This window comes from Cibotium barometz, chromosome 16, assembly GCF_041138505.1.
Source record: "Cibotium barometz isolate CiBa-2024 chromosome 16, ASM4113850v1, whole genome shotgun sequence".
NCBI classification, from domain to species: domain Eukaryota; kingdom Viridiplantae; phylum Streptophyta; class Polypodiopsida; order Cyatheales; family Cibotiaceae; genus Cibotium; species Cibotium barometz.
This window is the reverse complement of record NC_141061.1, coordinates 33,323,281-33,336,433: the sequence shown is the minus strand read 5'-3', so window position 1 is coordinate 33,336,433 and position 13,153 is coordinate 33,323,281. Positions and strand designations below refer to the sequence as shown.

The 13,153-nt window shown below is 42.4% G+C and overlaps 1 protein-coding gene across 4 annotated transcripts; it reads left to right on the top strand.

Annotated features, from left to right (window-relative positions):
• The first annotated feature begins 6,529 nt into the window (after nt 1-6,529).
• On the top strand, nt 6,530-11,728 carry LOC147630573 (transcription factor TGA2.2-like). 4 transcript variants are annotated; one of them, XM_086810496.1, is made up of 11 exons: nt 6,530-7,320; nt 8,369-8,460; nt 8,555-8,616; nt 8,727-8,912; nt 9,022-9,102; nt 9,623-9,682; nt 9,753-9,830; nt 9,934-9,988; nt 10,150-10,421; nt 10,709-10,945; nt 11,063-11,728. In XM_086810496.1, exons 1-11 carry the CDS (start codon nt 7,211-7,213, stop codon nt 11,207-11,209), a joined length of 1,380 nt encoding a protein of 459 aa, XP_086666622.1. In that variant the 5' UTR covers nt 6,530-7,210; the 3' UTR covers nt 11,210-11,728. The 4 variants fall into 4 exon arrangements, with proteins under 4 accessions (XP_086666622.1, XP_086666620.1, XP_086666621.1 ...); XM_086810494.1 differs by having other exon boundaries at nt 8,366-8,460; XM_086810495.1 differs by having other exon boundaries at nt 6,534-7,320; nt 8,366-8,460; nt 8,730-8,912.
• The last annotated feature ends 1,425 nt before the right edge of the window (nt 11,729-13,153 follow it).

Here is a 13,153-nt window from a genome sequence, read left to right as displayed (position 1 = left end):
TTCTTCATAGCTTCTTTAAAGTCGCTGGCATCTTCTTCGTTGAATGCCATTTTTTGTAGAAGTGTAGTAACCTTATCAAAGGCAATCCATACATTAGCCTTTGCAATTCTAATCTCGCCATTCTTACTACGATCTGGGACAACCATGTGTAATTTCCTCCATGCCTCATACTTTCATTATTGAAGATCTAATAAATGGCCTTCATGGTTCTTTGGTGGTGACAAAAACTTTATAGCCTTGGGCTTCACCTATACTTGGTTTGCACGGCACATTTCCACTTGCACCCGACCTCTTCTCATCTTTCTTGATTTCCACTTTCCCTTTGTGTAGACTCATGCATGAAAGAACCTCCTCCACTCTCTTACACACTACTTGGGTCTCTTACGTCGGTTGCATCTTATATTGAAAATGTCAAGTATAGGATCCCACTTTGGATCCACCCTAACCATTGTTCTGCCATCCCATACAAATTCACAAGTCGGTGCACCATCCTTCCTAGTATGCATATTCCATGCCTTTTTTCCATTCTTACTCTTTTTTCTTGAGCGCATACAATACAAACAAGAGAACTATGCATTTGCAGCATTCGAGACACCAAAAATGCACTTTAGTGTCTTCAGATCACCTGTAAGATGCCATTCCACTCCAAAACCATCCACATGTAGAATTTCACTTGCTTTTTGATATTGAACCACACTAGGAATCTCTGTCAGATTGAAGAACATCTTTTGGATCTCATGATACTCTTTTGGAACCTCAAATGCTGCGAGCCACCAAATTTCATTTTCAAATTGAAAACTGAAGTACCGAGAATCACTGGCTTTATGGAAGGATCCAATGCCCTATTCATCACTGTCAAACTTGCTCTTTCTATCTTTTGATTCGTCACAATTTCACTCTCATCAAGTTTTAGTACAAATTTCAATGTGCCACCACATTCTTTAACAGACATATCATAGAACTTCACCATTGTAGCTTGCAATTTGCACACATCCAAGACATAATTGTTGTTTGGATTCAAATCAAGGCCACTTCTTTAGCAAAATGCTTGAATACATATGAGTGAACTATGTGCTTAGGCTCACCAATGAGTTCAAGGACATTGTTATAATTCAATTGCTGCCTTGCTTTTCTGACACTAAAGGGCACGACAGCGGAGTTACCCTTTTGTTTTGCAATAAAACCTGCATCCATTTATTTGTAGATCATTGCATACGATTCTCTACTTAGACCAACTTTGTCACAAATACCTTGAGCTTCATTAAATGCATTCTTCACATCTTACAATCGTGCATACACGAGATCATCACTAATTGTTCTAAACTTTGAATGAAAAAGTGTAGACTTCACCATCTGTCTTGATAAGACTTGTGAGAGTGCTCATTGTCTTATTTAAGGTTCTTAAGCTTATCAGTCTTGGCATGTATACAACGTTTGTAGTTTCCACTATTTTCTGACATGCGTGAACGAGACCTCAAATAATGGCATATGTACATGCACTCAACCATTATGTATGAATATAGCATGATGCATCTATAATGTGGTAGCTCTTCACATGCATGTGTAAGACCTCAAAAATGGCATGTGCACACTCACTCGCTCATTGTGTAATGTGTGTGCGTGCATGTGTCTATGTATGTGTGCGCACATGTGTGAGCATGCATATGTTATGTGGATGTGTATTCTATGTGTGTGCTTGCATATGCTATGTGGAGGTGTATTCTATGTGTGTGTGATCTATATGTGTACTCTATGTGTGTGTCTGATCTATATGTGTGTGTTTTATATGCATGGACATATAAAACACACACATATATGTGTGTGATCTATATGTGTACTCTATGTGTGTGTCTGATCTATATGTGTTTTCTATGTGTGTCTGATCTATATGTGTGTTTTATATGCATGCATATGTGTTCTATGTGCATGTGCATATGTCATAGATGCAAACACGTATGTTAGAGTGCTTTACACCAGTCAGCTGAAGGCGGGTTTAAGACTGGGCCGAGACGCCCGGGCCACTTGTTTAAATAAGAGACGACCAAGTTACATTTATTGCAATGGCATAGTTAATTACGCTTTCGGCACTATGGGAAGGCGTTGGTCCTACATGGGCACAATTTATTATATCCTTAGCATTATTACAAAATTCTTAATTGTATTCCCATGCTTAGTATGTTAGGCAATCTTGAGGTTATGCCCAAGTTATAATCACATTGTGTAGTTATGCCAAAATACCCAAAATAGACACATCTAGAACTTAGGATCGAGATGATCAAGTTTCATTAGTACAAATATTGTACTACACTCTAGTGGGAAGATGACCACTTTTAAAGCTGCATCGCACTAGGACGATTAGGGGTAGTAGGGTTGAAAAATCAACCAAAAATGGCAAATCCCTTCTTTATTGCGTGTAACCTCAAAGCCTTGTGAAACCCTGTAAAAACTTAGAAAAATGGAGGCACTAAGCTATATCCATGGCATTCCTATTGATTAAATTCTTGCATCTCTTTTCTTCTCGTTAAACAGTCTATCTGACTCTGTGTGTGACTGCTTCCTCTATTATACTGAGTCCACCACTTGTGTCGTGCCCCCATTAGCCTTGGTGGTGGGAAGGGACTCTAATTACCTAGGAGAGAGAAAAGATGGAACATAGAAAAGGTATGTCCTAGTGATGGTTCTCCCTCTACCCCTTGGAGCACCTGGCCTGGGAAGCAACTCTAAGGAGGCGGGAGGGTGCTTGAATCACACGAAACATGGAGGGAGCGTTATTTGGATGGAGGGGTGTTGGGAAGGACGATTTTGCATTATTGTTGAGATCAGCAAGAGCTGCAATGCATGATTCGCGGGAGCTCATCCCAAGAAGGGCATATATATGTGAGTACAAAGTACAAAGCTGGGGGTTTGATATCTTCGAGGCCCCCCCCAAAAAAAAAAGTTGGAGAATTTAGGCGAGCGTCGTAGCTCGCAAAATCTAGAGAGGCTTGCGAGCTCTTCGAGAAATTTCGAAATGAGTGGCCACATTTTGCGTGCCTAAAAGGCACCATAATTTATCTTTTTTTTGTTACTTTGCGAAATTTCTAATTCTTCTCACATATTTTTAAACCTTCACACCAAATAATAATTTTGTATTGCTATTTAAACCCTTTCTCATTTCTTTAAAAATAAAACCTTCAAACCCCAAATTTACAGCTATTCTTAAACAAGTTGGGTCGCCTTCAAACTCAAAATTCAAAGTTTTTTTTAAGGAGACCTTCATATATATATATATATGAAGGCAAAAATATATATATATATAATATTTTTAATATATATATATATAAAAGGCAAAAACATTTTGTAAGTCCTTTTTAAATTTATTTTTTGGCGAGAAACACCACCACTCACACACCCAACTCAAGTTACATGGACGCGAAACACCGTAGAGAGCACAGATCGAATCCACACCATCGGTTGGGACTTTGTCCGCTTTAACCACTCGACTACAGCCGTGTTCGCAAGCAAGTCCTTAAAAAAAAAAACTACAACCATCATCAATTTTCAAACTAGGTTTAATACTACTATTTAAGGTTTTTCTAAAAAAAAACTAAAACCATCATCAATTTTCAAACTGATACTAGGTTTAATACTACTATTTAAGGTTTTTCTAAAAAAACTGATACAAGTTTTTTTTTTCTTAAGCTTTCTTAATCGTTTTGGAAAAAAAAACTCTTAAAGACCTTCAAAATTTCACCGTGAATTTTTGTTAAAGAAATAAAAAATTTGAAAAAAGGCATGTATAGGAAACGTGTCCGTCCCGCCTTGGGAGAGAGAATTAATAGAATAGTAGTTTAATATTACACGAGAGGGTGTTATGCCCGAGGTTGTGTACACTCCTCTCTGCCCATATCTCTCTATCATCGCTGCAAGCATCATAGGGGAAGGCTGCTGCAGTGCTGCTGCCCTCTTATTGCTGACAGTGGCTGCCACAAGCCAACCAATTGTTGCCTCTGACTCCACTTTACTGCCTTTGTGGTGGGCTGGAAATTGTAAAACACAAGGGAGAGAATCGTTTTGCTGATCCGACAGTGCAAGTTGATGAACACACACACACACGCACACATACACAAGGTTGGCGGTGTGCAAACACGGAAGATGAACTAGCCGGCTCTAACGAAAGGGAACCAAGGTGGTTCCGCGACTTCTCTTGTTGGTGGGCAAAGGGATGTGGTCATGTTGGGCATATTTTGTGTGTGTATGTGTGAGAGAGACACATCTTTTATTATGTCCCACAGGTGTGGCATAGAAGTGCATTCATGGGAGGACTGGAACTCGATGTTCAAAACTTTGGTATAGAAGTGCATTCATGGGAGGACTCTAAGGTGGGAACTAGATGTTCAAAACTTCTGGATGGAGAGAGAGGATATGAGTCTTTTAACACATGCACAATATATGTGCCATATAGAGGTTGTGCACACGTTGGGCACTAGTAGTAGCGGGCCATCACATCAATGGCATGTGTTCGACCTGGGGTTCAAAACACCAGTCATGTGACCACAGTGAGCCCCTAGTTGCTTGCATGAGAACAAGCCCATAGGAGTGCACAAATGGGCCTCAAACCTCAAAACTAGATGTGCTAGGCCGACACGAGAGAGAGAGAGAGAGAGAGAGAGAGAGAGAGAGAGAGAGAGAGAGAGAGAGAGAGAGAGAGAGAGAGAGACTTTGAACAATGATGAACACCATAGGCACCACATGTTCCCCAAGTTGGCATAGGAGTGCTTGAGCTGAGACTTAAAAATGCCCTTTGCCTACACGAGAGAGAGAGAGAGAGAGAGATGCAACTGACCTTACAAAATAGCACTATGGATTATTACTATCCACTAAAAGAGAATACAAAATAGCAATTGGCCCATGTGATGCTCCCCCCTAGTTGAAAGACCTAACCAATTGGCAATGTTGCCCAAAAATGCCCAATGGGTGGAGGGGAGTAGGTGACAATTGGGCGAGAACAAGCTTGCTCAAAAAATGCTCAATGGCAGGTAGAGGATACACAACATTGCTCCAAAATGTCCAATTGGAGGGAGCCTCACACTGGAGATGAATTTAATTATTTAAAATTGCGATAAGTTTACCCACACACACTTTCTAACCCAAGGGGGGGGGGGAGAGGGTGAGTTCGAATCGAACTCACATCCCGCTATATCGACTGCTCGGCTATTGTCCCCACCACAGATGCATTTACTATTGGGTATGCCAAGACTCAAGTGTGTAAGTATGGTCATGACTAGTGTGTAGGTCCACATAGGGGACCATTTGTGGCTATGATGGCAGTTATGGATATGATGGATAGATACATGGAGAAAGAGAGAGAAATGACCATAAAAACCATGCATGAATTGATATGTATACGGTGTCTACATAATCTAAGGGGCTGTGTTTATGATTAGGCCTAAGGTACATTGGTGTGTACACACACATTCATTTTTCAAGAGTGCTGACAGAATTGTGAAAGACTTGATTGATCATTGATATGCAACAAATGACGGTAAGTACATGAGAGGGAGAGAGATGATGTGCAGTAGGAGAAGGTACAAACGAGAGGGAGAGGGAGAGAGAGAGAGAGAGAGAGTGTGTGTGTCTAGACTCTAGAGAGATGATGTGCACATGTGAAGCGTTTTTTCCCCAAAGCCTGGGCATCATGCAACTAGGCATTAGACTCATGAGGTTGAGGCTACACTGAGTGCAGGAGTTTGACTAATAAAATCATGTCAACCAGCAGATATAAATAAAAACATAAAAAAAAGAATTACAAGCCTCGTGACCATCAATCTGATGATGGAGGTAAATTTGTATATAGTAAAAAATCACAACACTTTTATATTTAAAAAACTAAAATCCACATATCTACACAGAAAAAATAATATTACATTATTGGGGAATTTACCCGTAAAATTTACAAACAGCCAAAGCCCGGAAATATATGAAGTGTTGCTGCCATGGATTTTTCCCCTGCATGCTTTATGTGATTGCATTTCCTTGTGAAATTAGAAAATTTAACACGAAATTGTAAACTTCAATTCTATAAAGGTCTCGACAGGATTGTGAGTGCTTTCTTCTCTTCATTTTCTACTTTCACTGTGATATTTCAACGCGGCTCATCTGTTTTTCCCAATAATTTTCTGTTTACTTGTGTGTTCTCCGGCCCCTCCAAGCTGCATCTCCGTCGCCTAGTGTGTGTAAAAATCCACGGCAAATATAGGTAGTAGTGGGCACAGTGGGCGCACTTCTTGCTGTTGTTTGTAGGCAAGAACAGCAGTAAAAACAAGAAAGTCGTCCCCAATTTAGCACGAATTCACCTTTATTACGCATAATCTACACACACACAGCCAAATTTCGGCGCCCAAATCTGTAAATTCTACATGAATGTGGGCGCCCAAATCATGTGTGTAGGGCTTAAATGAAATTTTACTCTTAATTCAGCTAATTTTCGTCGCCCACGGGCCTAAATCCTTGCAATTGTCTACAAATACAGTCAATTTTGGGCGCGTTTAGGGTTCGAATGAAGAATATAAATTACTGTTTTCAAATCCGCCATAGCTAGCATCTTCTTCCGTCTTTTACTGATGAATGCACTGTGGCGAGGAGTCCACTCATCTCTTTTTGACTAAATGAGGCCCTTTCGCGCAGCACCGCCCACCTGCGGAAATTCCTCCTTTTCAATTGTTTCCAGTGTCTGTGTCCACATCCTTTGAGACCCACACGTTTTACTTTTGCCGTTTGAAGCTCTCGAGGGGCCACAACGCAAAGAGAGCCTTGGCTTGCCATAGCCAGATTCCAGAAGCTCGCTTGCAGACGGAGACAGGGAGACAAAGAGAGAAAAGGTTGGTTTTGGGCAACAGGGGTTTTTTGCTTCCTAAGCTTCAACAGCATAACGTCGTCTTCTCCTGAATAGATGTAAGGGTTCTGCAAGGCAGAGAGAAAAAGCTTCTTGACTGCCATTGCTCCGCTCTTTCTGCGGGGGTAACTTCTGCTACAGCTAGATTACAGTAGCGAACCTTTAAGGCCTGGAAAACCCTAGAAAAGTCTCTACAACGGAGGGCAGAGCCGTAAAGTCCTAGAAGATCTCCTGCTATCCCTTTTATTGCGTTTCCCCTAATTCTGCATCGGAAACAGGTGAAGAAAACACTACCTGCAGATTGAGCTCAACGAGGAGGAATGGTGAAGAAGGTCAATGGCAACCGGCTATGGTGAATTAGGAGCTCCCTCTGTGTACCCGCCCTTGACAGTTATCAGTCCCGGCATGCAGCAGAGCTTCTCCCCGGCATACCTCTCCCACCTCATGTACCACTTCCATACTTCTCTGCTTACAATGCTTTTCTTCGATGTTTTGAATGCCATGTTTACACATAACTCATTGGCACATGCTATAACCGAGTTCTACATGCCATGGTTCATACAGAACTCGATGTACATGCCATGGTTTACCTATGTTCAATTGGCTTATAATATGCTATGGGCTTGTGCTGCTGCACTATGTACACCTCTTACAGGTGCACTATTATGGAGGAGTTTTATCATTGCAGCGAATATTTGAGCTTGTATCTCATCATCTGCTTCTCATGTTGTATGTATATCACTATTGTAACTTTTAACTGTCCCTAGCCAACTTTGCATGGCAGCTGGTTTGGCGCGCTCACCTAAGGTTTCACCTAAATCAACATGCTGTGCAGGGTGTTTTTCCCAGAGCTGCCAGGTGGTTATCCTGAAGAGCTCTAACGGTCCCCATAGGTCTCCTGAAAACTCAACATGGCAGCTCCTTTAGCACGCTCACCTAGGGTTTCACCCACATCAACAAGCTACGCAGGGTGTTTTGCCTAGAAATTCCAGGTGGGTTTCTTGTGAACCAACATGACACAATTATGCAAGGGTTAATATTCCTTTGTGTTAGCGGCTCTCTTACAGCCTCTATGGGAAGATTAAGAAGCCTTAAATAGTATCCCATTAATTACTACTGTGGGGATGGCTCAGAGATGATATGTGATCCCCGTAATGGGAGGTGGACATAGACATTTGTTTGTGTAATGTGGTAATCGCACTGTATGGCCCCAATTACGTTAAAGGCAATGGCCTTTAATCTATGGTTGTATGAACCACATTAAGGCCATACTGGAACATGCCTTTGAATAGCCACCTGACCAAAGCTGTTTTGTAGTTGATCCCAGTTTACCGTCTGGCCCCAGCTGGGAAGCAGGTTTTGTCATGGTTAGCCATCTTCGTTTTACTAGCTTGGTGGCAACTCTGCCTGTGTGTGTGTGCGGTGCTTGTTGGTGGGTATGTATGCTAGTGTGTGTAATAAGGCTTAGCTTCCGGATCTGTAAAATTGCAGTAGTCATCAAGGATCAAAGACTATCAAAGACTCCTCAGAGCTGTACAACATAGGAAACCCACAGCTCAGCTCCATCCATGCTCTTATTCGAGAAAGTGAGTTACTTGGTTCAGTAATGCTAAGCTACGCTACACTGGGTTGTGTTCTGCTGATCTCCTGTTGACCTGGGTAAGTGGCCATGCCATGCAGATCACATTGATGGTCGTAATCTTCTGAGTGCAATACCTTTAGTGCCAGACACTGCATGCGAGGTACAGAGTTCCGGTGTTTCCATTTTATTCATTAAGATGCATAATAAGCTTCTTGTTTTTCTACATATGTGCCAATAATGCTTATTTGTTTTTGAATTGTTGTACATCAGCAGCAATCTTCGCAGCTAAGCTCTCTTTCTGCCACGAGTACAGATTGCCAACCTGGGATGAAGACCTTCAACCAGCATACTGTTATGGGCTTTGAGCCGCCTGCAAATCACTTTCAAACTTGGGCTGAGAACAGTCCTCGAGCAGAAACCTCTGCAAGCATGGAGGGAGAGGCAAGAGATGAAAGGGTAGAAGATGTGTCTCGAATGGGTTTTAAACATTTTTAAAGACATTGGAGGTGTACACATGCTGTTCTTGATCTCACTTATGAGTTTTTGGTTTGTTTTCTGTTTACAGCTTGAGACTGGAAATCGTGGGGAGATAGTAGTTGCTTCTAGGTCTTCTGATCATGATCGGGCTAAGATAACGGACTCAAAGGTAGGTTTTCTCAGCATGTTGTTTGTTCTCAATAGCTGAAATACTAACTGAAGTTCCACTGTGTGCACCCTCGTGTGTACAGACACTGAGCACCTAAAATTTTTCTAAGGTGTGCACCTCGGACAGCAAAATGAATTTGTATTTGTGGGGCGAATTCGGTGCATACATGTATGCGCAGGCTTTGGGTCTGCCTAATAGAATATTGAGTTAATTACTGTGACCCCTTGGCTCCTGCTGGTGCGTCCATTGCTTTTAAATATTGTAAGAACTGAAATTTGTTATACTTGTCAGTGAAGAAAGAGGGGGGGGGGGAGACTGCTTTCAGTTCTGGGGTCCTATGGACCCTTGGATCCTGTGGCTTTTCCCAAATCTAAAAACAAACCCTTTTAATTTATTTCCAGGCACCTATGGACCATTGGATCCAGTGCTTTTTCCCAAATATAAAAACAAGCCCTTCTAGTTTATGTATGTTATGATTCACTGGGTGTGTAGTAAGGATCTTTTGTTGTGATGGTGTTAGGTGCTCAGGCGACTAGCCCAAAACCGGGAAGCTGCTCGCAAAAGTCGGCTTCGAAAAAAGGTAACTGGATGCGTTTGACGTTCTGTCTTAATATTGGGTAGCCTGCATGCTAAAGAGACAATCTCTGTAGGCTTATGTTCAACAACTGGAGACGAGCCGAGTGAAGCTAAATCAAATTGAGCAAGAGCTTGATCGTGCCCGACAGCAGGTAGAAGCTCTTAAAAACTCTAATGATGAATTGGTTGCTTAGTTTTGGGTTTAGGCAAGGGGTTTGATATTGCATACTCAGTAGATCGTTTACATGTCCATAGGGGCTGTACATTGCTGGACATTCTGGTGGAGACACTGGAAGATCTGTGAATTCAGGTATTTATCCTGGTGCAAGGAATATATAATCCCTTCACAAGTACTCAAGAGAGATTTTGTGAGTCAGAAACCTATTATTGGCTTTTCTGTCTTGCATGTAGAAATTGTGTGGGCTGATTGATGGCAGGATATCAGTTCATCTTATATACTATTCTCTGCAGGTGCTGCTGCATTTAACATGGACTATGCACGATGGGTTGAAGAGCAAAATAGGCAACTCTCAGAGCTTAGGTCTGCATTGACGACTCATGTGGGTGACAATGACCTGCGACTCCTTGTGGATAGTGGCATGGCTCACTATGATGAGCTTTTCCGTCTCAAGGGTGTAGCTGTTAAGGCAGATGTTTTCCACATAGTTTCTGGCATGTGGAAGACACCTGCAGAGCGGTGCTTCATGTGGATGGGAGGTTTTCGCCCTTCTGAGCTATTGAAGGTTCCCCCTCCCCCTCCCCCTCCCCCCCCCCCCCCTACTCCTCTCTCTCTCTCTCTCTCTCTCTCACACACACACACACACACACACACACACACACGCACGCGCGCGCGCGCGCGCGCACACACACACACACACACGTGTATGGTCTTGCTGTGGGGAAGATAATACATTCTTTCTTTTAGAAAGGGGGGTGAGGGCACCATTTTGGATTTTCAGGATTGCCTTGCTTTCTTGAAGTACACATTGTGAATCATTGCTAATTAACTTTTGTATGTTAATCTGGTCAGATTCTTATCCCTCAGCTTGAACCTCTCACTGAGCAGCAACTTCTCGCTGTTTGCAACTTGCAACAATCCTCACAGCAGGCAGAGGATGCTTTGTCCCAAGGCATGGAAGCACTTCAGCAGAACCTTGCGGATACCTTATCAGCAGGCTCATTGGGCACTCCAAACGTCGCTAACTACATGGGTCAAATGGCCATGGCCATGGGAAAACTAGGCACGCTAGAAAACTTCGTCCGACAGGTTCTTTCCCCTATCAAAATCTCCTCCAGTTAGCATGGGTGTTTTGGGTGTCTGGCCTTTTGAAAGCTTTTACCTTTTGATATAAACCAGTTCTGAAATTGGATGATTAAATGACAGGCAGACAATCTACGCCAACAGACGCTGCAGCAGATGCATCGGATTTTGACCACTCGTCAGGCAGCAAGGGGACTGCTTGCAATGGGGGACTACTTCTCACGACTACGTGCCCTTAGCTCCCTTTGGATAGCACGACCTCGTGATTAGTTCTCAATTTGATGTGCATAGTAACCATGACTTAGTGGCCTTTTATCCCAAGGAGTAAAGAAAATTTACATCAATGGATCCCAAGGAGCAAGGGCTGGCTGATGACTTCTCATGTGATGAATGCAAGCAAGGTGCATGCAGCGTAGACGCTACTCTTACATGCTACTCTCACCCTGCGCCTTGGAAGTCATTATGCCATGCCTTCGCACTTTTTGATGGAAGAGACACTCTTGCCCAGTGAAGCACTCCTCTGCTCCTTTTACATCAGCTGCCTTCTATGCCTTCGGGCTGCAATGGAAGCCTATGTAATTCACTGGGTTTTAGCATATTTCTATTATGCAATATTTGCAGTTTGATGTGAATCATGAATCTGAGCACCTGCACTTATACTCGTTACGGTTTCAGATGTATGCTTTGAGAGGGGTATATTAATGTCTTGTAGAAGTTTTACTAGGGCTTATGAGACTATGGTGATACATCACGAATGCACTTTATCACTCACAATCACAGGTAATAAAATGGAACAAATATCCGAAGACATGAAAGCTTCATGTGTGAATATATTGAGATGTTTTTGATCCAATCAAAGCCATTCTAGCTTTGATGTATCATGTTGCCTATTGATGTCAGGGATTTGAATGTGGCTTGAAAGAAGCCCCTGTTTTAGTTTCTTTAGATGTCAAGTGTGTTTCTTAAGCTTGAAAAATATGAACATGAATCCTCAGGCAAGTAACTTAATGTGGCAAAGCAAGAAATTAGGCTTTTTTAAATATAAGGACATGAAAATGAATGGAGGTCTCTTTTACTGTTGTCATGTTTGAGAATGCCAGGTTGCGCAATGGTAAGGTTCCTAAGCTTGGTCACTAGTCTGTAGCCTTCATAGCTCTAGAGGTAATGGTATCTAATGTGGTTACCTCAGTTGGTGATACCATGCTAACAATTGGTCCATTTATTCTTTTCTGTAAGACAAACTGGTGCTGTCAGGGTTTGTGATAGCCAGGCAGGCTACATGTAGGCCCCAAAAGCTCTAGATGAGTGGCTATATCCTCTGAAGGATCAAAGCTGATGCCATACTTGATACCAGACGTGTGAGTAATGTTTTATGTGATGTAATCCCTGATCTCTTATTGTGCAAAAGTAACCAGTTATCCGTGAGCTCTGGCACAACAACGGCAATATATTATTCCCTTGCATCATTGGAGAGACAATGCTCACAGATACAAATCCACGAGCCGAGGACAAAACTGTGGCGCACACACACACAAACACAGGTTTAGATATGCTGTCAATTTCATGGGGGTGCACAACAAATTCACTGGATCTAGAGCATGCGGATATTTATTGGTTACATTTGCCTACATTGGTAACTTTACGAGTTTAACAATTTTTTAAAAATGGGTTTGGTTTTATTACATAGGGTGATCACTCCATGCAATCCATCAGGTTGGTCCTAACTGATTATAAGAAATTTTGGCCTGCCTTGTAGACCTTAGTGGTATGCATTCTCTTTGGGGGTCTTACATACTAAGGCCCATTACACATCGCCATACCCCTGCCTGCCCATGCTGATGTGGTGGGGGTATCCACAGCCCATAATTCATGGGCAAGCAATCTCCCCCGCCAATACATGGGCGGTGGGGTATGTGTAATGGGCCTAATTTTTGAACTAAGGTTTTATACTCTTACCTTTCCACAAAAACATTCTCATTCTCTCTCTCTCTCTCTCACACACACACACACACTCTCTCTCTCTCTCTCGATTTACACTAGGGCCGTTCCACTTGGGCTTGTGCTTGTTGTGCCACGATCCCATGCTCTTCTACTTTTTAGGACCTCGCACTCTCGTCTTGCACTCTCTCTCTCTCTCTCTCTCTTTCACACACACACAAGCATACTCTCTCTCTCTCTCTCTCTCTCTCTCTCTCTCACTCACACACACACACA